The sequence below is a fragment of the Nilaparvata lugens genome, chromosome 2, assembly GCF_014356525.2.
Source record: "Nilaparvata lugens isolate BPH chromosome 2, ASM1435652v1, whole genome shotgun sequence".
In the NCBI taxonomy this organism is placed as follows: Eukaryota; Metazoa; Arthropoda; class Insecta; order Hemiptera; family Delphacidae; genus Nilaparvata; species Nilaparvata lugens.
In genome coordinates, this window is record NC_052505.1 from 61,645,375 (window position 1) to 61,671,530 (window position 26,156).

At 34.1% G+C, this 26,156-nt stretch overlaps 1 protein-coding gene across 1 annotated transcript in view; it reads left to right on the forward strand.

Moving 5' to 3' along the window:
• Positions 1–8,590: 8,590 nt before the first annotated feature.
• LOC111043739 (protein dead ringer) overlaps positions 8,591–26,156 on the forward strand; it is a 162,447-nt gene continuing 144,881 nt past the window's right edge. Inside the window, exon 1 of the mRNA XM_039422353.1 lies at positions 8,591–8,840. Within this exon, the coding sequence (XP_039278287.1) occupies positions 8,799–8,840 (42 nt within the window). The 5' untranslated portion in view covers positions 8,591–8,798. The remainder of the gene's footprint in view (positions 8,841–26,156) is intronic.

A 26,156-nucleotide genomic window follows, 5' to 3' on the forward strand; every position in this document is an offset into this window, starting at 1 on the left:
CGAAGTTCGCCGGGTAAGCTAGTAGTGTATAAATCAAAATTTGAGGAAGAAACAGTTTTGGGCTGTGCCTGTTAGTCCTTCCCCAATAATTCTGAAGAATTGTATTCTGTTTATCAATAAAATATCAGGGCACCGAGCTTCGCTCGTTATTTTATTTTTATTCATAAACAGAACACAATTGTCTAAAATTATCGTGTTTATATTTTACAGCTGGCTATACGTCAGCTTATGAATTCCGGGGATGCGATATTTTGATTTTCGACAGAATCACTTGCTCACCTTTTACTATCCACATACGACGAAAGTCTCAGCTGCTTCAGCCAAGGATGAATTATCCTTTTAATGTCGTTCAGCGGAATTCCCAAGGACGAGACCTAGTGCAATCGAATTTTTATATCATAAACCTGCTATGTTCCAAATTTCATGAAAAACGGTAGAGCCGTTTTGGAGATCTGTTGAACATAAATAACCAGATATAAAAATAACCAGATAACCAGATATAAAAAAATAAAAATGTAAACAGATATACAGAAATTGCTCGCTTAATATAATAGGATAAATAACGAGCGAAGCTCGGTGCCCTGATATTTTAATATGAAAAGATGCACCGACCACTGAATCGAACTGTAGTTCCTCTTGTGAGATTCATTTCATAACTGTCAGCATTAGTCAATTGAAAAGTGTTGAAGCTATTTATAAGAAATGCTGACAGTTTGGAGTGGATTTCACTTTATAATTTCTCATTGACAAACACTGAGAGCGGAGGACGCAGCACGCGTGTTGGTGTTATATTACAAAGCTCATTGAAATTGTTCAGTAGGCCTATATGATGAACTTACAGGTATAATGTTTACTGAAATACAATCATTCTATACTATACTGTGATTCACATTCAGGCTACGTGCTGTCAAAGACAATCCATGCAAATCTCAGCATTTCTATTTTTTCACCATGGATTTTGACACCCACATTCACGTCCTCTCTCACCCTGTCAATTGCCTTCTGAATATGCAGATTGAATAAATTTGGGGATAGGGAGCAATCTTGTCTTACACCTTTTTGGATGGAGGCAAACTCTTCCCTATTACCACTACGAGTAATTCCAATTTCTTGCGTATAAATCTTATAGATTAGCCTTCTGTCTCCGAAACTTATGCCAGTTTGATGTAGGATGTTGAATAGTGTTTTCCAATCAACATTGTCAAACGCCTTCTCCAGATCAATAAATGCTATCAATGTGGGATTTCCTTTTTTTATTTGTTTTTCAATTACTTGTATCAGAGACATGATCGCTTCTCTTTTTCCTACTCCCCTTTTGAAGCCGAACTATTCATCAGACAGTCCTATTTATCTCTCCATCCTTCTTAGAATAATTCTTGTGATAATTTTTGATGCATGACATACTAGACTTGAAGTGCGATATTCTTGGCATGATTTTGTATTTCCTTTCTTTGGTGATGGCACTATTATACATTTCACAAAATCTTCTGGCAGATCCCCTGTCATGTATATGTTGCAAACCAAGTCATACAATGCTTTTTTTAGCTTTCCTCCTGCCTTTTTCAATAGTTCACTATGTATGTCGACCGCTCCTGGAGTCTTCCTTCCTTTTATATCATTAACAGCCTTTTCAAATTCTTACCTCATTATAGATGCTCCTCCTCTCCTCCATGTCAACTTCATCCTCTTTCTTCATATGCAATTCTCTATTATCACCTTCAAGGTACTCTTTCTATCGTTTTGTGATAATTTCTTCATCATATTTAATTGTTCCCTGTTCATTCATAATACTCAATTGTCTTTGCTTTTCTTGGTTCAAAGTACCAAATAATCTCTCTATATACAATGTCCACATAACCTCTATTCAAACTGTTATCTATGTCTTTACAGAATCCATTCAAATGCTCTTCTTTGTCTTTTCTTGCTTTCCTAATAATTTTATTTCTCAGAATCTTATATCGCTTTTCCCTTCATCATCTTTGGCGTTTTTGTAGTTTCTTCTTTCCTGGATCATTTCCACAATTTATTGGCTTATCCACTCTTATCGTTTTTCATGCTTCTTTTTCCCTATAACAACTTTGGCTGTGTGAATTTTATTTATTTATTTATTCGTAGATATAATCACAAATCATATAAATATGATTGAGAAGGAACAGCAGGCTTAGCCCAAAACCATTCCATTACCAAATTTTGATAATGGATAACATGTCCAAAAATGTAGGTTATGTTTCTACTACAAAAAATACCATACCAGTTCAATTTTAGTCCAAAAATATATATTAGCTACAAATTTTCTTCCATTCATTTCCATTTTAGTTCTACTCTCGGTTGTCTTGCTTCCTTAATTATCCGATCTGTTTCTTGCATATATTTCATTTGAATCGACTCATCCTTCAGTATTTATAGGTCCCATCGATGTTCTTTAGCTTTGGGCACTATAATCTCTTGAATTTGAGTTCACTATCCATTGCCACCAAATTATGGTCACTATTAACATCGGCTCTAGGATAACTTCTACTGTCCTCTACTTGATTTCCGAACAAAATTGGCTCTATTCAATTTATAATCTATTTGAGCTCTTCTTGAATCACCAGGTGCTTTCCATGTGTATCTCCTTCTTGGATGATGCTGAAACATGGTATTTCTTTCCACCGGTTTATGTCTTGTACAGAATTCTAGCAGTTTTTCTCCTCTCTCATTCCTTCACACAAGTCCATATTTTCCAAGTAGGTAGACCGTTCTATCTGAATCTGAATTTCTATCGGAATTTAAATCACTTTTATATTAACATTCTTCGATCATAATTTTATTCCATTGTTCTCAAAATATGACTCCCTACAATAATTTATTGTTGTTCTATTTCATCAAAATGTATGTTTCTAGTGCGAAATGAAGGCTTGCTCATGAGTTATTGCCTCACTCTCTTATTAGAGTGAAATTAATAGAACATTATGACGGTCTCAACTGCCACGTAATTCTCTTTCTATGGAATCAAAACACTCGTAGATATAATTTTTATATTTATTACATTTATGCTAAGGATGATACCCACATGAGCTCTAGATTTGTGCGTGGGTAAATGAGACGGATGATGAAAGATGAGTGGACTTACAGCTTTAGGAAGGTTTCGACAACCGAGAAGCGATTTTTAATCTCATAAATAGTATTCAGAGGAGTTCGGCTATTGAAGAGTGGTGACCGGTACAACGGGAGTAGCAGTCGCATGGAGCTCTACTTATCTTATTATCGATAGCTTATCAGCACGACCACGAAACCAGATCGCTTCAAATTAATATGAAAATGAAAATTCGTCACTTGAAACAGCAAACGTTACTACTGATCTTATAAAGGAGTGAACCAGTACCATAAGAATACATGGAACGTTGGAGTTGGAACCTATAATTACGTGTGGACACATTCACAAGAACAGTGAAGCTAAAAAACATGGATTTTTTAGGAAGGAGCCTTCATTGATTTTCTTGCCACTTAGATGGAGAGTAGTAATTAGATCGAGAGAAGTTGGACTTTTGGCCGATTCAAGTCTGACTTTATGAGGAGTGCAATTGATAGACTATTGTAGACTGAGTTTCCAAGGCTTTTAGAATAAAAATATTCTCCCTCCATTCTCTTCATTATATGCAAATTGGTCGAATTCGAGGACCTTGAAACTGATTGATGTCAATGACCTGAGAGTTTCCGGCTGAGTGGTCAGCATTCGACTGGCAAAATTCGACAAGCTTCGAATTATTTGAGATGTGTCATCGAGAGAATTTTATAATACGCGGAACAATGGTAGCTACTGAATACTGTTATTCAAATAGTTCAGGTCAATTAATATGAGGGTGGATTAGTTTGACATAATGACCAAGAGAGCAGGTATACAAAATCATCATTGTGCTTTCCAACTGAACAGTGGAATTTTTATTTCTGGAGACCACGCAATTTCAATGTTGGGAACTTAGGACTAAGATATACCTATTAGGGTCTAGTGCTTAGTTTCACCGAGCTCTGTCATGACATTTGAACATGATCGAATGACCGATACGCTTTTCAACGAATGCACTGGAAATAATATATGATTTCTATTACAATAGCTTGTATAGATTATTCCAGTGCACACATAATATAAAGCTTGCCCGGTTTGGACATGTTCAAATATTATCGACTGAGCAACATAGGATGACTTCCATCCGCACTTAAATGAGAATTGTCTGTTGTTCATTGTCAATATCTCAGAAATAAGTCTCTTGTGAAGCAATCGATAATTTGTGATTATATTTTGCATGTCAAAATATCACGTATGCAGATTCATCAGCTATTCAAATGTATAAATTATTTTTCTGTATTTTTGCTAATTTTCGGCAATCGCTCAAGAAGCTCTGACTGCTTATTATATGCTCGTCTACATCGTGAGATGAGAATAAGTACTGAAGTACTCTCCACCCTTCTTAGAATAATTCTTGTGATAATTTTTGATGCATGACATACTAGACTTGAAGTGCGATATTCTTGGCATGATTTTGTATTTCCTTTCTTTGGTGATGGCACTATTATACATTTCACAAAATCTTCTGGCAGATCCCCTGTCATGTATATGTTGCAAACCAAGTCATACAATGCTTTTTTTAGCTTTCCTCCTGCCTTTTTCAATAGTTCACTATGTATGTCGACCGCTCCTGGAGTCTTCCTTTCTTTCATATCATTAACAGCCTTTTCAAATTCTTACCTCATTATAGATGCTCCTCCTCTCCTCCATGTCAACTTCATCCTCTTTCTTCATATGCAATTCTCTATTATCACCTTCAAGGTACTCTTTCTATCGTTTTGTGATAATTTCTTCATCATATTTAATTGTTCCCTGTTCATTCATAATACTCAATTGTCTTTGCTTTCCTTGGTTCAAAGTACCAAATAACCTCTCTGTATGCAATGTCCACATGCCCTCTATTCAAACTGTTATCTATGACTTTACAGATTCCATTCAAATGCTCTTCTTTGTCTTTTCTTGCTTTCCTAATAATTTTATTTCTCAGAGTCTTATATTGTTTTTCCCTTCATCATCTTTGGCGTTTTTGTAGTTTCTTCTTTCTTGGATCATTTCCACAATTTCTTGGCTTATGCACTCTTACCGTTTTTCATGCTTATTTTCCCCTATAACAACTTTGGCTGTGTGAATTTTATTTATTTATTTATTCTTAGATACAATGACAAATCATATAAATATGATTGAGAAGGAACAACAGGCTTAGCCCAAGACTATTCCATTACCAAATTTTGATAATGGATAACATGTCCAAAAAAGTAGGTTATGTTTCTACTACAAAAAGTACCGTACCAGTTCAATTTTAGTCCAAAAATATATATTAGCTACAAATTTTCTTCCATTCATTTCCATTTTAGTTCTACTCTCGGTTGTCTTGCTTCCTCAATTATCCGATCTTGCATATATTTCATTTGAATCGACTCATCCTTCAGTATTTATAGGTCCCATCGATGTTCTTTAGCTTTGGGCACTATAATCTCTTGAATTTGAGTTCACAATCCATTGCCACCAAATTATGGTCACTATTAACATCGGCTCTAGGATAACTTCTACTGTCCTCTACTTGATTTCCGAACAAAATTGGCTCTATTCAATTTATAATCTATTTGAGCTCTTCTTAAATCAACCGGTGCTTTCCATGTGTATCTCCTTCTTGGATGATGCTGAAACATGGTATTTCTTTCCACCGGTTTATGTCTTGTACAGAATTCTAGCAGTTTTTCTCCTCTCTCATTCCTTTACACAAGTCCATATTTTCCAAGTAGGTAGACCGTTCTATCTGAATCTGAATTTCTATCGGAATTTAAATCACTTTTATATTAACATTCTTCGATCATGATTTTATTCCATTGTTCTCAAAATATGATTCCCTACAATAATTTATTGTTGTTCTATTTCAACAAAATGTATGTTTCTAGTGCGAAATGAAGGCCTGCTCATGAGTTATTGCCTCACTCTCTTATTAGAGTGAAATTAATAGAACATTATGACGGTCTCAACTGCCACGTAGTTCTCTTTCTATGGAATCAAAACAGTCGTAGATATAATTTTTATATTTATTACATTTATGCTGAGGATGATACCCACATGAGCTCTAGATTTGTGCGTGGGTAAATGAGACGGATGATGAAAGATGAGTGGACTTACAGCTTTAGGAAGGTTTCGAACAACCGAGAAGCGATTTTTAATCTCATAAATAGTATTCAGAGGAGTTCGGCTATTGAAGAGTGGTGACCGGTACAACGGGAGTAGCAGGCGCATGGAGCTCTACTTATCTTATTATCGATAGCTTATCAGCACGACCACGAAACCAGATCGCTTCAAATGAATATGAAAATGAAAATTCCTCACTTGAAACAGCAAACGTTACTACTGATCTTATAAAGGAGTGAACGAGTACCATGAGTATACATGGAACGTTGGAGTTGGAACCTATAATTACGTATATGTGTGACACATTCACAAGAACAGTGAAGCTAAAAAACATGAATTTTCAGGAAGGAGCCTTCATTGATTTTCTTGCCACTTAGATGGAGAGTAGTAATTAGATCGAGAGAAGTTGGACTTTTGGCCGAGTCAAGTCTGACTTTATGAGGAGTGCAATTAATATTGTAGACTGAGTTTCCAAGGCTTTTAGAATAAAAATATTCTCCTTCCATTCTCTTCATTATATGCAAATTGGTCGAATTCGAGGACCTTCAAACTGATTGATGTCAATGACCTGAGAGTTTCCGGCTGAGTGGTCAGCATTCGGCAAAATTTGACAAGCTTCGAATTATTTGAGATGTGTCATCCAGAGAATTTTATAATACGCGGAACAATGGTAGCTACTGAATACTGTTATTCAAATAGTTCAGGTCAATTAATATGAGGGTGGATTAGTTTGACATAATGACCAAGAGAGCAGGTATACAAAATCATCATTGGGCTTTCCAACTGAACAGTGGAATTTTTATTTCTGGAGACCACGCAATTTCAATGTTGGGAACTTAGGACTATACCTGTTCAATACAGTATTAGGGTCTAGTGCTTAGTTTCACCGAGCTCTGTCATGACATTTGAATATGGTCGAATGACCGATACGCTTTTCAACGAATGCACTGGAAATAATATATGATTTCTATTACAATAGCTTGTATGGATTATTCCAGTGCACACATAATATAAAGCTTGCCCGGTTTGGACATGTTCAAATATATCGACTGAGCAACATAGGATGACATCCATCCGCACTTAAATGAGAATTGTTTGTTGTTCATTGTCAATATCACAGAATTAAGTCTCTTGTGAAGCAATCGATAATTTGTGATTATAACTTGTATGTCAAAATATCACGTATGCAGATTCATCAGCTATTCAAATGAATCAATTATTTTTCTGTATTTTTGCTAATTTTCGGCAATCGCTCAAAAAGCTCTGACTGCTTATTATATGCTCGTCTACATCGTGATATGAGAATAAGTACCGAAGTACTCTCAACCCTTCGACTGGGTAATTTACAGACAAGAGCTATTGAATATGTGTGCTGTAGAGGTGGCTGTGGTATAGACTAACTGAAGAGGTCCACTGTTCACAGAACTACTAGTATATTATGTATGATCAGAGATATTTGGTATTTTATTGTATGGTAATACAGGGGTTTGATAGTTGTAATAGGAATCTGAAAGTGTTTTAAATCCTTGATAGAATGTTGTAAAATATACGTATGATTGAGGTGATAGGGACCCATTTGATATGAACGGTCCACAGAATTCCCACATATCAATATCAGAGTCTGTGTCTGGGCTCAGAATAAACAATCTAGAAGTATAGAAGTTTTCTCTGGTCCTGGTCAGTGAAAATGTTTCTCTCATGAGTTCAAATGGGACTATACACACTCAGTGACGACGAGTACTGATACTGGTACAGTCGTAGAGATACGCGATGTGGGAATGGGAATCCAGCCTAAGCATCCCAACGTGCAAACCTTATAGTTTGCAGCACGGAGCTTTATGGCCAATGTTATCTCAATAGAACAATAGGAGCACATGGGGATGTCCTTTTCATGCTGATTCTGTCAAAAAGGCCTACGTTGTTTTTTCGCTCTATCCCTCACACAATTATTTCACAGGCTCTCTGGATTATGTTAAATCTGGCAGCGCTGTACTCCATAAGACTAATGCTGCAAACTAAGGTTTTCACAGACAGATAACATATACTGGCCTATAGACGTACAGTGCAATGTATAAACTTTGGACTCGAATCAAATACATTGATATTAAGCGATCCTGCCGGTGTGTGTGCGTGCTTATGTGCAGCATCCCGACGCTTGCGCCTCAGACGCCCAGCACCGATTGGCTGATCCTTTCCTATCAAGCGATACGATTGGCCGACAACAAAATCGAGCTCCTCTATTTTTTATCCATCACAATCTCTCTAATTTCTTTGAATCGTCCCCGGATATCGTGCTGATTCTGCGGGGTGAGAGGGACGTCAAGTCACACCCCTCGTCCGCCATTGGCTGACGGGTTTCGGTGGAGGGGGAAGGACAGGCGCCTTGTCGGCCAGGACCTCAGTTCCCCGCCAACCGTGGACTTGCGCAGGTCTTCTGGTCCCGGTGCTCTTGCGTGATAACTGTGTGTGAAAGACGTTTGCAACCTTCTTCTTTTGCTACCTACCTTTGTGCCAGTGTGCGCGGCGCACTTTTTTTGGGTTCTGTGCTCGGTAATCTGTCAAAATTAGGGTCAAAAATCGAGAACCGGTGCCGGTCTATCAGATGGAGATGGACCACAGAGATAGCGATATTGAGGGCAGCGTGGTGAGTATAATCAAGCTTATAATAATATTATTATCTACCTAGCACCTAATCTCTGTCAAGTACATGATTTTCTCAAGTTTATGATTCCTCTCTACCTCAACTCTCGAATTAATTAAACATTCTCTCTTCTCTCAACCCCACGTTAAAATATATTCCGTGATCTCATGATTGCTAATCAACCTAATAATATAATACTGTTTGACAAGATTCTATAATGAGAAGAGGTTCTGATAAGCTTCCCCCAGCTCCTAACTACCCCTTACCTTATCACCTTAAAATTCTTACATGGGTTCGGGTAGTCCACCTTTTAAGCCCCTTCAAAGTTGCCCTAATCTATTCATGGCTGATATAAGTTCTATTGTGCAACAATTTAAATATAGTGAAGACATTTTAATAGAGAACATAATCGAAACCACCCTATAATAATTGAAAACGTGCACAATAATTATAATGATGAAAGTTATCAGAACATATTTTTTTCTATGTAGTTATCATTCATAACACATTCAAAAAATCGTGATTTGCAACACATGCTAAGTTGGAAAGGCATCTGGGGTGTAAACCCATTGCCTCCTTGTAAATATGCTTCTTTCTAGAATTTGAGAGACATAAAATATGAACTGCATGGCTTTAATAATGGAATTACAACAAATCATCAAATATTTGTAACCCTCAGAATTGTTTATAACTTATGTGTATGTTTACAATTAAGATGTGGATATGGAAATCAAGGGTATTGGATATAGTAGGGGGAATTTGATCAATGACTGATTGTTTGGAACTGAATAAATAATGAGTTTAATGATTCCAATAAAAATATGTGGAATATATTTATTGATGGACATAATATTGATATAACATTCTAATATTGTGGTAGATACATTTTTTGGACTCAAATTTTTTGTACGAATTAAGTTATCATTTTCAAATAACCTCTAGACTGTGTTTTCCAAATTAAGTTTTAGAGCAGTTTTGGGCGGATGCCTGTTGTTTTTACCTGGATTGTATCTGTATATGAATAAATAAATAAATAAATATTTGAAAATTCCCACAACGATAGGGAATACTCGGAAATTGTTAATGATGTATGGAATAGATATTAACTTAAGAACTTCCAATAAAATCGTACTTGTCAATGTTCAATATCATATATTCTCAATGAAACTTCAATTCTTCTATTTCTAATAGATCTCAAGATATTTTGTGTATACCATGGAAAAAGATGCCAAAAATAAGAGATTTCCAGTGTCTAATAGCCTACTCCAAATTCTTATTTTCTGGACTCAATTCTTAATTTCACCCTCTTCAAGCTATCTGTGGTTCAACTTTTCAGAAATATGAGGAACTGATTCAAATTCCTCAAATTGATTCAAACAGTAAAATAGTGTTCCTTGTTGTTTTGAAAACTAGCATTCGAATACTTGTAAGCTATATGTTTTCTACAAAGAAATTTGGAAAGCTGACAAACTCCTCAGTCATAACAGTTTTGAAAAATGAGCATGCTGTCACGATGTGTAGCAGATGTTCAAAATATTCCTCATTAGCAATTATTCTGTTGCCAATCGAAACAGTACATAAGATTTAAGACAATTAAAAACAAATCTTGATAGAGAGGCATTGGATTGCCCTTCAATGCCTTCCAATGCGGTATCATCTATTTGGGATGAAGAAAAATATGAGCTTATGGAATAGATACAAGAATTATTTTGATGAGCTCTACTAGCTATAGCTTATTGGATTCCATATTTTTCTTGATAACATTGAATTAGAGTGAATAAGTTTTAATATAATTATCATCCAGATCAAGTATTGAAAATTCCATGCAGATCCACTCTTCAATTTTAAATCACCAATTAATAAAACGTTTGCAATATAATCAATATAGGTACTTACTATACATACTCTGAAACCTATAAGGTATCATACTTTATGTGCACATTGTTTTTTATATCGACAGACCAGTTTTGATTGTTACACAGCTCATTATCACTCAATTACAATAGTAGAATAGTAGAAAACATCCTATTCATAGACAATCTTGAATTCAGTAAGCTTTCATTGATAATCTTCTCTGGATGTTCCAATCAAATTATCGTTATTATTGTCATTTTCAGTTGCAATCAAAAATCAAGGATGATTGATAATAACGGAAACTAGTATCTCCTTGTTTATTGTGCTTGTAATTGTGATAATCTCTTTTCAACTATCACACCCCAACATTATTGTTTTCCACAAACAGTTGAAGTTTGGTCTAGGCCTACACTTTGGTAGCTTGTGTAGTACTTTAGACTAGAGGCAGGACTTTATGATATCCAACTAAATCTTGGAATTATAGTAATAATGAAAGATATTGACTCATCAAGGACCTATTAAAAAATAAGCTATTCTGCAAGGCTCATTGGAGATGAGTTAATTTACGATTCATCATAGAATGACACATTAGCTTATTAGGCAATCTAATCCAACTTTTACAATCTATTGTGAAATACTGCACCTTTATTGGAGCTATTCTCCTCCATTAATGCTCTTGTTGAAAGATCATTGTAGAATGGAACTATTAACAACTTACCACATGTGGCTATAAAGCTTTACTGTTGCAAAGTCTGTAAACACAGTGTCATCAACGTATTTAACGAGCTAAAACTAGGTATCACAAAACTTATAATAAAGCTTTCCTTATTATAATACAACAATCTTTTATAAATTTCGTTTGAAACAGACTCATTGACCATTGACGCAATAGGCCTATTTAATTTGTAATTGGATAATTTGCATGATCTTCCTTATAAACCATAATTTGAATACGGAACAATAATTTTCTTCCAGAGCATACTATTTATTACTTTTGAATTTTTATATCAGAAATTTATCAGAACTTAACTTATTTTAGACTTTTCTAATTATCTAATATCATTGTTCAGGGATGTATCAGTACTTGTTGAATTCCCCAATAGACATGATTTTCCATAAGTTCTCCTCAATATCCATCAGCTTTCCTTGAATATGCTTTACCCCAATCTCTATGGATAGTGTATCACGGGCAAACGAAAATAAATAACTAGTATTATAGTAGGCTATCAGACTACAATTGGAGACGTACAGTACAGAGTGTACAGAGTATGGCTCTTCTGCTATGTTCATCTCTTTTCAAGAACGCTGTTATTAGTTATTATGCACCCTATTCTTGTAATAACGTTGTAATCATAATGAGATGCAAAGAAACGATAAACACCTACATCGAGAATAGAGAATTGGACTGAATTTTTATAATTCGTTTTGGGAGTTTGTGCTATTGGTGAGTAGGTTACTCTCATTAACCAATATGTACACTAACTACATTAATAATTATTATGCCTGTATCCAGTACTGTAAAGACACTATTTTGAACCCTGATTAGACTGGGGTGTATTTTAAACTATCTATCATACGAAAACATTGAATTTGTAAAAAATGATTATTTTAAAATATGGTATTAAGATATTATGAGTTTCAGGTATTGTTCATTATGATGATTATTAGATACTAACTCTGATATCTATCTCAGAGTGCAGTAGCCTACTAATTGTTCCAACAATTTTATTTTCATTTTTTATTTAGACAATTCTATTCAAACAAAATTTCTTTATCAATTCACTTATGATTCAAAGTAATTTAATAAGAATAATCATTGAAATAATATAAATAAAATGATCACAGTGTTTGAAAGATGATTAATAAAATGAAATTTCACAAGAATTTTCTCTTCTGCAGGCTTCCAAAATTTTAATAAATTCTACTTACTATAGGTTTGCTTTGGATTTTCCACTCTAATAATACTGTTTCCGCAGAACTTGATTGACCACTGACAATAATCCTAATTTATTTATCATCGATGATCATCTTTCAGTTCAGTTCAGCAAGCGCGGTAAAGTGAAAGCTACTCTTGATTAGCTATTTTATTACATCAGACCTGTTGACAATTATAATCCTATTTCACCGTAATTGTCCATGAAAACACTCAATCAAGAATTGACCATCTGAAATATTTCTGTGATGATTTAATAATATTATAACAGTGACTCATAAATTGGTAGGCTATCTAAATCTAAAAACAGTTTAATTCAAATTATCACTCCAATTTGTAGCTTCAGAAACTGATAATTGAATTATTTAGAGATCGGCTCTATATTTATTTCAAACATGTATAAGTTCCTTCTTATAATACCTGATGTATACCGGTATAATGATCAAGTTGAAAAATTTGCTAAGAATACTGGCTTTTCTTCTTTCATTTCTACTGTGTCAATCTGAAATCGATTATATTGCCCATTACCTTGATTTTTCTTAATATAACTTAGTTACCTACCTGGATTTCTCAAATAGACATGATTTTCCATAAGTTCTCCTCAATATCCATCAGCTTTCCTTGAATATGCTTTACCCCAATCTCTATGGATAGTGTATCACGGGCAAACGAAAATAAATAACTAGTATTATAGTAGGCTATCAGACTACAATTGGAGACGTACAGTACAGAGTGTACAGAGTATGGCTCTTCTGCTATGTTCATCTCTTTTCAAGAACGCTGTTATTAGTTATTATGCACCCTATTCTTGTAATAACGTTGTAATCATAATGAGATGCAAAGAAACGATAAACACCTACATCGAGAATAGAGAATTGGACTGAGTTTTTATAATTCGTTTTGGGAGTTTGTGCTATTGGTGAGTAGGTTACTCTCATTAACCAATATGTACACTAACTACATTAATAATTATTATGCCTGTATCCAGTACTGTAAAGACACTATTTTGAACCCTGATTAGACTGGGGTGTATTTTAAACTATCTATCATACGAAAACATTGAATTTGTAAAAAATGATTATTTTTAAAATATGGTATTAAGATAATATTATGAGTTTCAGATATTGTTCATTATGATGATTATTAGATACTAACTCTGATATCTATCTCTGAGTGCAGTAGCCTACTAATTGTTCCAACAATTTTATTTTCATTTTTTATTTAGACAATTCTATTTAAACAAAATTTCTTTATCAATTCACTTATGATCCAAAGTAATTTAATAAAAATAATCATTGAAATAATATAAATAAAATGATCACAGTGTTTGAAAGATGATTAATAAAATGAAATTTCACAAGAATTTTCTCTTCTGCAGGCCTCCGCAAAATTTTAATAAATTCTACTTACTATAGGTTTGCTTTGGATTTTCCACTCTAATAATACTGTTTCCGCAGAACTTGATTGACCACTGACAATAATCCTAATTTATTTATTATCGATGATCATCTTTCAGTTCAGTTCAGCAAGCGCGGTAAAGTGAAAGCTACTCTTGATTAGCTATTTTATTACATCAGACCTGTTGACAATTATAATCCTATTTCACCGTAATTGTCGGTGAAAACACTCAATCAAGAATTGTCCATCTGAAATATTTCTGTGATGATTTAATAATATTATAACAGTGACTCATAAATTGGTAGGCTATCTAAATCTAAAAACAGTTTAATTCAGATTATCACTCCAATTTCTAGCTTCAGAAACTGATAATTGAATTATTTAGAGATCGGCTCTATATTTATTTCAAACATGTATAAGTTCCTTCTTATAATACCTGATGTATACCGGTATAATGATCAAGTTGAACAATTTGCTAAGAATACTGGCTTTTCTTCTTTCGTTTCTACTGTGTCAATCTGAAATCGATTATATTGCCCATTACCTTGATTTTTCTTAATATAACTTAGTTACCTACCTGGATTTCTCAAATAATCAATCAGTTCTAAACTTCTGAAGAGTTTCTCAATTCTAAAGTGGTGTTCATCTGCATTACCATAAATTCCTAGGGATATGGCAAATCGTCATTTCAATAAATATGCAGAAAAATTAATATTATCTTAAACTTACACTAAATGCTATATAGTGACTTGAAAAAGCTTCAATTCAAACAATTGAATTGTGGTAAAGAAGTACTCGTTCTTTATAAAAATAACTGATTTGGTAACTTCAATTATCAAGCGAACCGTGTTGGTATACGTAATATTTAGCTAGGTGAAAACCCCAGATTTCCTGTGGAAAACCCAAATGTTGTAGAAGGCATATTTGTATTAGGATGAATGACACTGGCTGCCCAGCCACAGCCAAAAGCTCCCCGATTAGGGTGGTTTTTGTAGTGAATGGTGAACCTCCCCCCACCCCACCCCATCACATCAGCCTATTAATGCGTGAAGGGGCTTGTTTGTGTTGCATCGGAAATTATATTGGGGTGATAAAAGTCTACTCCAAGGACCGTTCCTCAGTTTTACCAACACAATGCCCATGAGTCAATGGGCACAGTATCTATCTTCAGTGTTGCCAATAGAAAAAATACGATATTTATTGTCGTTATTGTGTTGATTTCTATTGATGTTTCTAGGGAAGATTGTTTCAAAGTCCCAGGGTAGAATTGGGAGTGTTTGTGTTCATTTTGATTCGAGACACAATTATTGAGAGAACAGATTGTGTAGGCTACCCAAGTTTTTTGCTGGTGCCCCAAACCTCCAAAATTGGGACACATTGCACAAGAGCATTCTTGACCAATTGAATGCATGTAACGGTTGATTAATTGTTAATTCTGTTGGAAACTTAACTAATTCAGAAATATTTGGGTTTCTAGATAATCGATCTCAAAGTTCCGCCCATTACTAGAGCAATGTTGTATATATCATTTCATTTCTGGATAGAACGTGAGTTCACATAGGTACAGTAATGGTATATATCCACATCGGCTCGATGTTTTAATAACTATAATCATAAGAGAATGATTATCTTATTTAGGCATCAGATTTTCATTAATTTGTTGTGTGTAAGATTTCGAATATGAAGAATATTCTCTAAATCTTGAGTGTTCATGTTATGAGTCACTCTTCATGTTATGCTTCATTCAATGTCAATTCAATCCTACACCAGCGACCATTCCGGTGGCCAGTTGGGTCATTCATTCTGTCCAATTCAATCCAGCATTAGAAAGTTGATCGTTTGGGTAGACTCACATTGAAGACATTGTAACTGATATATCATTGCATTGTTGTTCATAGAATATCTTTTGAAACATAGATATAGTTCTTAATTACTGACTACTCTTTTACAACCTTACACATCTGGATTCCAATTATGGGTTATGAGGAACTCTGACCTCATAGAGTCTTTGCACGTTTTATTGGGAACATTGAATTATTATAAAATTTCAACCTGAAATGATAAGAGATGTCATCTTCAATTATTGTTCTGTATGCAGGAGAGAGACAAAGAAGTAGACATTGAATTTCATATTTGATTGGATTAGATATGATTTGATTTCTACCAGTCCAATTGTGTAATCTAGTCTTTGGCTTTGATTATAATCTAAGGCTATCGTCTAATGTTGTTGAAAGATATATTCCTTGTCCTAGATAAGGAGAATGTATACTCAATAAACACAACCCTCCGGCAAAATATCAGTGCCATCTTCATCACTATGCTGACAGTTTGAAGTCTCACTATAGAGGCAGAATAGTAACAGGCAAAATAGTCAGAAAAATATTAAGAGCAGAGAAAATAGAGTGAGAGTGAATGTGCAAGCTATTCAGTGAGTTAGAAAGAGGGAGAGGGTTGAGATGCCACTCTGATGGCTCCAGTAGTGAATTGAGAGAATTCAGTTTTAATTTTGTTTTGTATAAAATTTGATCAATAATAGTTTTTAGTGGATTCTGAAGTATCTATGAAATCATAGCTTGTGTTGTTGGTTTAAAAGCGAGTGAAGGATGAGAGTTTTGTTCGTTTTGTTTCCCTGTAATAATCTAAATTTATATAATTTAATTTATTTATTGAATTCATCGAATTACTGTAATGGATAATCATTCTGTTCCATGAATACAATAATTACTATAATGATTGGTTCATTCATATTTATCTCATTAGTCACAAAATTGTAGGAATGAGCTTAGTTAAACTATTATCAGAGCTCTGTTAAAAGTCAAAAGTCAGTTACATATAATAAGTATTGTAGAATCCTGGACAATGTATAAGTGTGAAAAAATGTCTCAATTGTTGAATATCTGAATTGTAGTTTCGACTCCCTGACGAAGAACTTTCATTTCATTCAAAGATTCATTCATTCTTTTCCATCCTTACTTTGCTTAATAATGGATTTCAATTCTCTTGAATGAAAGTTTCATTCATTCGTGTAATGCTCTATGAATGGACAAGCAAATCCAAAAATGGAATTCCTAGAATTCACCCAGAATATCCTAACCACGTGGTAGCTTTGAATCAAATGATATGAAATGACGTGAATGCCCTCTGATTAGCAATTACATTGAGCAGGTAGAATTCACTTGGCCCTTTCTACATTAGTCCATGCACTTCCTTGTGTTATCCTTCATTCATAGTATCAGCAATTGATTTAATCAACCAGAAACCTTCGTAGGGAAGTAGCCTAGGTAAACTAAACGATCTAGTAGAATAATGAGCCAAAGTATCAGTATATTATTAGTCTATTTCTTTCAGGAAGGGTAACATTGTCTTGTACCTTGAACTGTATGCTATATTATGTACGTTGTAGATGGAGTGATTTCATAACAGTTTGTCGAATATTTGTGATAAGAACAATAAAAACTCTTACCCTCTTCCTCTTACCCTACTTCTATAATAATAGCTGCTTCAACAACTACTATTATCACATTCACAGTATTATAAACATATAAGTATGTACCTTTTCTGCTGAATCAAATATCATTACTACAATTCTGAGATTTATTTTTCACATTACCAAAAACTACCAGTTGAAGTCCTAAAGAGTTACGGAAATATCCAAATATTCATAGAACAATATTTTCCATATAAAGGCAAACCTTCTGGAAACAACTGACATTTACAATTTATCAGAAGAAGTTTATCATAGATTGACAATGGTGTAACAACCGAAACCGGTCTTTCTAAGTATCAATAAATCTGTGGTTTTTGACAATTTCTTAGTATTTTTATTTATTTAATTTAATTTACAATTTACTTATTTTGAACAACTAATGTGTGTTTAAAACTGCAATGTTGCATTGCATATAGAGGCCAAACTAGTCTTACACTTCCTCTTTTCAAATTAAGTGATCTTTTAATTAGTGGATGAATTGTCATATGGGACATATTCTACATACCAAATGTTTGTTTACTGACTTTTTAAAATAGTAGACTTGGTGGGAGGCCTGTTCTTTGCTTTTTTGAAGTGTCATTGTACATTATTGATTGAACATAATATAATTATTATTGAATAATCTATCAAATCAGTAAATCTATTATTTGATGAGTAAATCCATACCTTGATAGATATGGAGAGCTAGATAGGTACTAATACACTAGAACTGCTGTACTGTTTTCATTCAATCGAATATAATATATATTATGGGCTACATACACGACCTTCAAAAATAGGTTTCTTAAGCTTAATGTCTCTTTTATCTCGTTCGTCTGTGATAGTTGACTCCAAATACTATGCACTAATATCTATTTTCTCCTCTTGCCCCAGTTCAAAAACGTCTCCTTCGTCTCAAAAAGCACCGGATTCCACGATCAATCTTATTTTGACAGTTTTTCACTATCTCCCCTAAATTAGCTCTCTCCAATAATGTAAAAATTATCTGACACATTCATGTATCCAGAGAGTATAGAATGCAGAAGTATAGAATATTATATTGTATACTCTGATAGAAGCTTCGAACAAGGCAATTAGAATACATAATGATATTCACCACTAATAATATTCTAACTACCTTGGCTTCAATGATTTAATACATGCTAATATCATAGAATATAATTTTTAATGCTTCATTTTGGTTGATAGAAACTGCTCATCAAACTATTTTAATTGGACAAAGGATCAACACTTGATTCAAACAAGGTACCTATTTCATTCCTATCAATGCATTATAGATTGTCATTTCACATACGATACGGTTTATATTGTTATTATGCGCTTCAATACATGAAGCAGAGAATTCGTAAATCTATTCCTGTTTGCGTTTTCAGTTGTACATTACTAACCCAATTTCACCAATTAATGTGTAAATAAACTGAATTGAATGTAGCCTTAAGCAATTGAAAATCACATTCATCACATCATGATTCTGTTATAAATATTGATTAGTTTGGTAATAAATTTCTAATAGATTTGTGGAATTCGTATATTGTTTAATTCGAATGTTGAACCGGACCTGCAAGAATAATAATTGGTTATATTAGCAAATTATTAATGAATTAAAAGTATGACAGTAGACTTACATTCAGCAAGTGCTCAAAGGACAGGTGACAATAAAAAATTCGCACTGGTATTCTTTAGAATATAATAATTCTTTATTTCACTTATACGACATTAATTTTTCTGTAAAATACAACATGAAGATATTATATTACAGTTTATCAAAGTGATGCGTAAGAAAACTAGCATATGACTTCAGTTTATGAATATCAATACTGTGGATTAAAACCAAAATTGAGTTTATAACCACATACACATAAAAAACATTTAAAAATACAAAAAATATATATCAAATCAAATGAATTTTATTGTCTACATTATTTTGTAACATAGGAATCATCAGTAATGAGAGCACTTTTCTTAAGTAATAGAATTTTATATAAAATACAGAAAAATGATAACTAAAAAACAGCGTACCTAATGAATTAATTATTGATGCAAGTGAAATGAACACTTTATAGTTTCGTTTTTTATAAATTGATGTTAGTCAACACATTCATTGTCATGTGTGTTTTACAACATATCTTATCCAATCGACTATTATCGACTAGTAATGTGTATTGTACTTCAATCGAATCCTCAGATGTATCACAATGATATGTCATTTCAACGACAATTACTTACTTTTTTGTGTCTCGTCTTTGTTTAAAGATGACATTCTCGATACTGACTGCTCTCACCGTTCCATGACGATACTGTCACTTTATCTACTGTTTTATTCTCTTTATTTTATTGATAGTAAAAGTCATTTGAGGTTATGTGTCGCATGGACAGATGAAAGCAGTCGCGCACCACGCACTCTTCATGTTCAATCAGTTGAAGTAGCAGAGTGATTCGAAAATAGTTTTACTATTCAGCACAGTCGACTGCATGGCAGGACACCAGTTTAATTTATTGGCTGCACTAATTTATTGCGTATAATTGTTGGATTCAAAATGGTCGCTGGTACTCGACTGAGTTCAGCCACCCCTTTCTGCAGTCGCGACACATTTCTAGGTTTACAGGCAGGATATAGTTGAGTTGAAAGTCTTAGTTGCAAGTACCCAGACAATAATATGTCTTCATGTATTACTCTCATTAGAAGTCATTGAAACGGTAGTAGGCCTACTTCTGTAACAGTAGTAGTAACTAGTAAATGATCCAGAGTATTCAATTTCCAACTAAAATCAAGAACTAACGAAGTTATTTGACGTCTGCTATTTCCACATTAACTGTCAACGTCAGCATTCCTCATAGAAAACATCGATGCTTCTTATTTGAACTATACTGACAGTTCAAAGCGTCTCATCACAGATTTTGATTCTGTTATCAGGGAGAGCATTGGAAAAATACTCATCGATAATACATTTTTTGGGATATTTCCAATTATGAAAAAACAAAGAAAATATTTTCAAGTGAAGTCGATATTCTGCACATTTAACTGAAAGTTGATCATAACAAAAAATTGAGAAATGACTGTAGTCGATTTAAAACTACTTCTGATTTGGAGGGATTGCGGAGAAAAATAGTGATACAGTAGCGGCGATTTTGCCTTCCTAAAGCGGACAGTGTTCTGTTGTCTCTCGTGAGTGTTCAACACCTCATGATACGCATACCTTGTATCCTTCTGAAAGAAATGCATCAAATGAGTCTGATAGTCAACTTGGCAACTGCGCTTCTTTCTATGACTCTATTCATCACTGTAATTGGCTGATCTCCCTCCATTTCCTTGTTCCCCATATCCTTTTAAGTAGGAGGTTGTTTTAATTCTACTGTAGTAGTTCACGTTGATTGTTACGAACCGATTTAAATCAGATAGAACTCCTAGTTTTACACATAAAATTATACAAATGACAAAATGGAACTACCGATTGATGAAATGACGTTTAGAGATTTGAATTCTAAATTTGATCATTTCCCTGGATATCCGTTCTGCTAGTGGGATATATTCTTTGCAAGCACGTTCATTTCTGTGAATTCACCCGGCATTTTACAGTTGCTAGATTATCAATAATATGCATAAACATCAAATGACAATTAGAAAAATAACATCTGTAGAAAATAGGGTAATTTTTTATTCATTTACACTATTTGAAAGATTTGAACGATATTGTTGTGAACATAAAAAATCAATATATTCATAGTAAGAAAATGATAATAGTAAACTCCAGTCGAAAGAGAGAGAGAGAGATTGTGAAAGCGCGAGGAGAGTAGATGGATTGACAAGAAACAAGAAAAGTAATAAAAATAATACAGTTTTGTAAGTCGATAATGGCCAAAGCCTTCTTATACAATAAAAGTTATACAGCTTCAACAGCAATTTACGGCTTGCCGTCATCCATGCACATAATTTTATTATTGTGGGCTTATAAATAATAATATTTTCCTTCCAATGTATTCTACCAAAGTTATGTAGCCTGCATGTTGCACATGACATTTGTAATAATAATTGGAACATGCACTCGGTCATATAAGGAGGTGTGAAATCGAGTGCAGAATTTGTTGTGAGGTATGTTTATCCGAATCATAAAATTTTGATATTGTTGCTGAATGTATTAAAACGGTTCTCTCACAACTCAAGTGAAGGAGAGAGAATGACACAAGTTCAGCCGTCCATGATGTTTTTTATTACAGTGTTCTTTGACTGCAAGACTTACTCAATACTTCACATATCCTGGAATGTAATATTGTGTGTGGGTTGTTGCATTTATTTGTCATCTTTGATGGTAACTTATAATATTCAACTCAATAACTGCAATCAATCCATAGAAGTCTTCATTTATATTTGTTATAGATAGTTACATTTTATTCACTGTATTTATCTGTGATTTTCTATCTGTATATTTTTCTTGGAAATATTTTATTGACAGAGTTCAGGGAACATTCGCTAGAATCATTTTATTTAAAGAGGATAATCATTTGATTGAGGAGTTGGCTACTTTCCATTTAATGTATTTTTTCAGTGATTAATTATTATAGTTTCTTCAAGAATAAATTTTATAGTATTCTATCGTAAGAGTTTTTCTCTTCTTCTATGAATATGCTTGTCTAGAGGAATTTTTCGCAGAACTCCTATTATTTGTGGAAAAATTTAGAAGCCTGTCTCTTGTGTTTAGTATCGTGAATAATTTATTATAATCTATGAAAGCCAAGAATAAAGACCAGCGAATTGACACATTGTATCCTTGTCAGTCATCATGATAGGTCTATAGGTCTGTCTCATACCACCTACTGCACAGCGAAGCAGGTAGCCCAAAACCCACCCTTTCTGCTTTAACTCTTTTTTATATTTTGCAAACTATTCTTTTCTATTCTATTCTAATATCATCATCATCATCGACTCCTATTTATCTTTCTTCTTTTTCCGTTCAATTTTCCTCCTCCCTATCTGTTCTTCTTCACCATCTTCGTCTACTTTTTTGGGTTTTTCATAATCCTTCTTCTTCTCCTCATTATTATTCTTGTTCTCCTTCTTCTTATCTACTACGTTCCCTCTTTTCTTTTCCTCGTAATTCACTACATCCTTCTCCCCTTTCTCCCCCCACCTTCCACTTATTCCTCGCCACCTCCTACACCTTATCCCTTCTCATTCTCATTCTCTTCCATTTCACACTAATAATTATCATTATTCTTCTCTACCTTCTAGAACTCATTTTTCCGTCCACTGCGCTCTAGTATCTTCTTTCCCATCCACCACTTCATCAGTTTTCTTCATTCCGAATATTTAATTCGAACTCCCCACCCTTTTCTTTTCTTACGTCTCTATGAAATCCTCCACCTTTTCTTTTCCTATCTCTTATTTATAATTCTCACCCCTTTTTCTCCTTATGCTTCTTCTTATTCTCCCCCTTATGATTATCCTCTTCTTATATTTTCACCTCCTCCGTCTCCCTAAATCTTTCCTCCTTGTATTCTTTGAAGTTTTATCATCCTCTTCCTTTCTACTCTTTTTCTCTTCAACTTCTTTATCTTCTCAAACTTCTTCCCTACTTCTTGTTCTCATCGGTCTTGTTATTGTCATTCTTCTTCTACTTCTTGGCCACCCTCTAGTTTCAACATTCAGCATGGTTTGACAAGCACAAAGCTCCTTCTCTAATGATTGTGTGTCAATGAACTGTGCTCAGTTCTTCTCCATATAAATCTACTCGATTCCAAGAATTCTTTTCTGAGAAAAACAAACGGGCGTGAATTGAAGGCTCCCAATAATATAAAAGTTATTCCCCGATTTTCGCTTCCAGTAGACAAAAGTGTCACCGGCTGATTGTCACATTCTTTGTCTGCTGCGAAATCCCGAGTTATCATTTTTATTATTCAGATGTCTCTCCATTTGGAGAGAAAATGGGGGGCCCACAATGCACTTGTCAGACTGGAAGTGGATACAAGAATAATGGTCTTCACCCCCTCATTGGGATTTTTGGGTTGACGAATAATAAAAAATCAGTAATCCTTTACATTCAGACTATACATATTCACGTATAGCCTATAATATAGGCTATATATATTATATACATAGGAATTTCCTTTACATTCGTAAGTCATTTATATATGTTTGATGTTGCTTGATAATTTTCTATTTCTACTACTTATTTATGTATTCACTCACATCTGTGAAATGAATGTATTCCTGACAGATTGTCTCATATGTGTGAAACACATAAATATATTTATTTTCACAAACACAACTATGAAATTTGATACAGCACAAATAGGACAGGGTCTTAAAATTAAATATTCTCACAAAATAAACAAACATTTATTTATTCAAAAACGTAGTCCAATTTGCAAATCCTCAATTATTAATAAAGCGAAAAATGTGTCAGTTCAATTTAATATTTTGCCATTTTCGATTATCCTATATGAACCTATTACTGAATTTTTCTGCAAATAATTCAAAAATTTCTGTCCTTCATGCCTGAATTAACGTTCTAATACCAGGCTAATAAACGCCAGTATAGGAGTTTCAGACCTGAAATCCGAGCAGACCTTAGCAGTGTTTCGATAAGCGCGGGGCAATAAATATTTACGAGCGGAATAAATAGTTGAAATTTTGACACAGTCGTAAATCGCACAGAAATATAAAGCAGGCCCCGATAAGGCCGGCAATATTAAAGAGTCGTATTGTAGTTGGACACGATAAAAGTGGCCGATGACAATCTACAGCAAACTAGTTTCACTCGTATTAAGATCGTATTTACAACAATGTTCCACTAATTTGGCACTACCGACAGATAACTTATTTCGAAAACGATTGTCCATTCGGAAAATGGAGTCGTTTTTCGTATTATGTTATAAATTACGATGTAAATGACCATGTAATGCTACCTATCATCCATGTCTGTGCTTGACCAATCAGACTAGGCCACGTTTTATATACAGCGATATTGTCTAGCAAGAAAATAATTGCTACAAGTTTTTTCTTATGTCATTATAAGTCTAATTATTGTAGGCCCTGTGAGTTGATAATAACTGTCGAAAAATTGTAACCTTCTATCGTCAATTTTCATCCTCGGTGCTGCACTGTTAATCTCATTAGTTTTTATTTTAATGATTTTGTCATGTAAGTTTGGATTTCAATAGATAATGTAGCATGACGTTGATGTTGCATAACGCCTTTATTGTTCCCTGAATCATAATATGCCAATCTGTCCAATTTAAAATTCCAGTTTCTTCATATACAGTATTTCGGTTCAGAGTGATCTGTTAAGTGGCGATGAACATTACATAACCGTTAGACTGTTATTTTTAATTAGAAATGAAACTGGGGGATGTGCCTGTTGAATATTCCTGCATAATTAATATTGAATAATAATATTCTACTTATCAATAGTACAGCCGGCCAGGATAGCCGAAACGAATAAGGCGCTGCACCCTCCAGTCCACTAGCGCTACCTGGTCATGGGTTCGAATCCCGCTGTATACATGGACGTTTGATCATCTCTTAAAATCACCCACGAACTTCCTTTTACCCACGCACAAGCTAAAAGCTCATATGGGCAATTAAATGGTCCACACGGAATAAATCTATCGAGATCTTTCACTGGCTGATTTTTCGGATGAATTCCAATGTTAGTTTAAGAATGATATTCTAGAAAACTATCACTACAACATATTACTAGACATTCCAATAATATTCGAAAAGTCATGAAACTTATAAGAAACATTGCACTTGATAATAGTGTTCTCATCTAGTTTTCCACCCAATGTTGGCTGAATGGTTCCCCAGATAGGCTATAATGATTCAAATTCATCATTATTGGATTATTATACCCAATGTGTGAGTTGGTGACATTGTTTCTTATCATTACCTTGTTCCTAGTTTGTGTTTGTTGTTTTCGTTGATAATGATGGGAGGTGTGCAGGAGAGAGGATGTGCAAGATAATGATGGTGAGGAATAAAATGCAATAAAGGTAGTGGTGGGAAAACCAAGAAATACCTCCCACTTGCAGCCTTCCAACTAACAAAAGAATTATGGTACAAAAGAAATAGAGAAGGAGTTTTGAAGTAGCGCCAAGAAAACAATGCGCTAATTCCTAACTGTGATTGATAATACAATGAGAAACACTATCGAGAAAGCCAGCGCTGATAAGAACAATCGCACGTCTGATTGCGATAGCAGATAGCCTAGAAGGCTTCCAGTCTATTAGGCTTCTTGCGCTGTTCTACCAACGAATTGATAATGATAATAGTAATAAAACGGTTGTTAAACGTCTCCTCTCCTTTCTTGACACAGTAGTTGTAGTGCTATCTACTGCCGAAGAAATTGTTGTTCTTTTATTTTGGTAAACGAGTGTTTCCGGTGCTGTCTTCAAACTTCTAGGTATATTGAAACGCTAATTAAATTGTACAAAAGATTGTATTATTTCGTGGATTGGTGGAAAGATATTGTGTTGGAAAGAGTCGTGTGAAGAACTAAAAGTGATCATATGGGAAATATCCCAGAGGGGAAAACGGGAACGATAAGTGTGATCATTTAAATAAGGAGACAAAGATAATGAATCCGATCCCACTATGAAGAAAATGTCTTTAAGATTTTTGGAAGATGCATGATAATTCTATATCTAATAA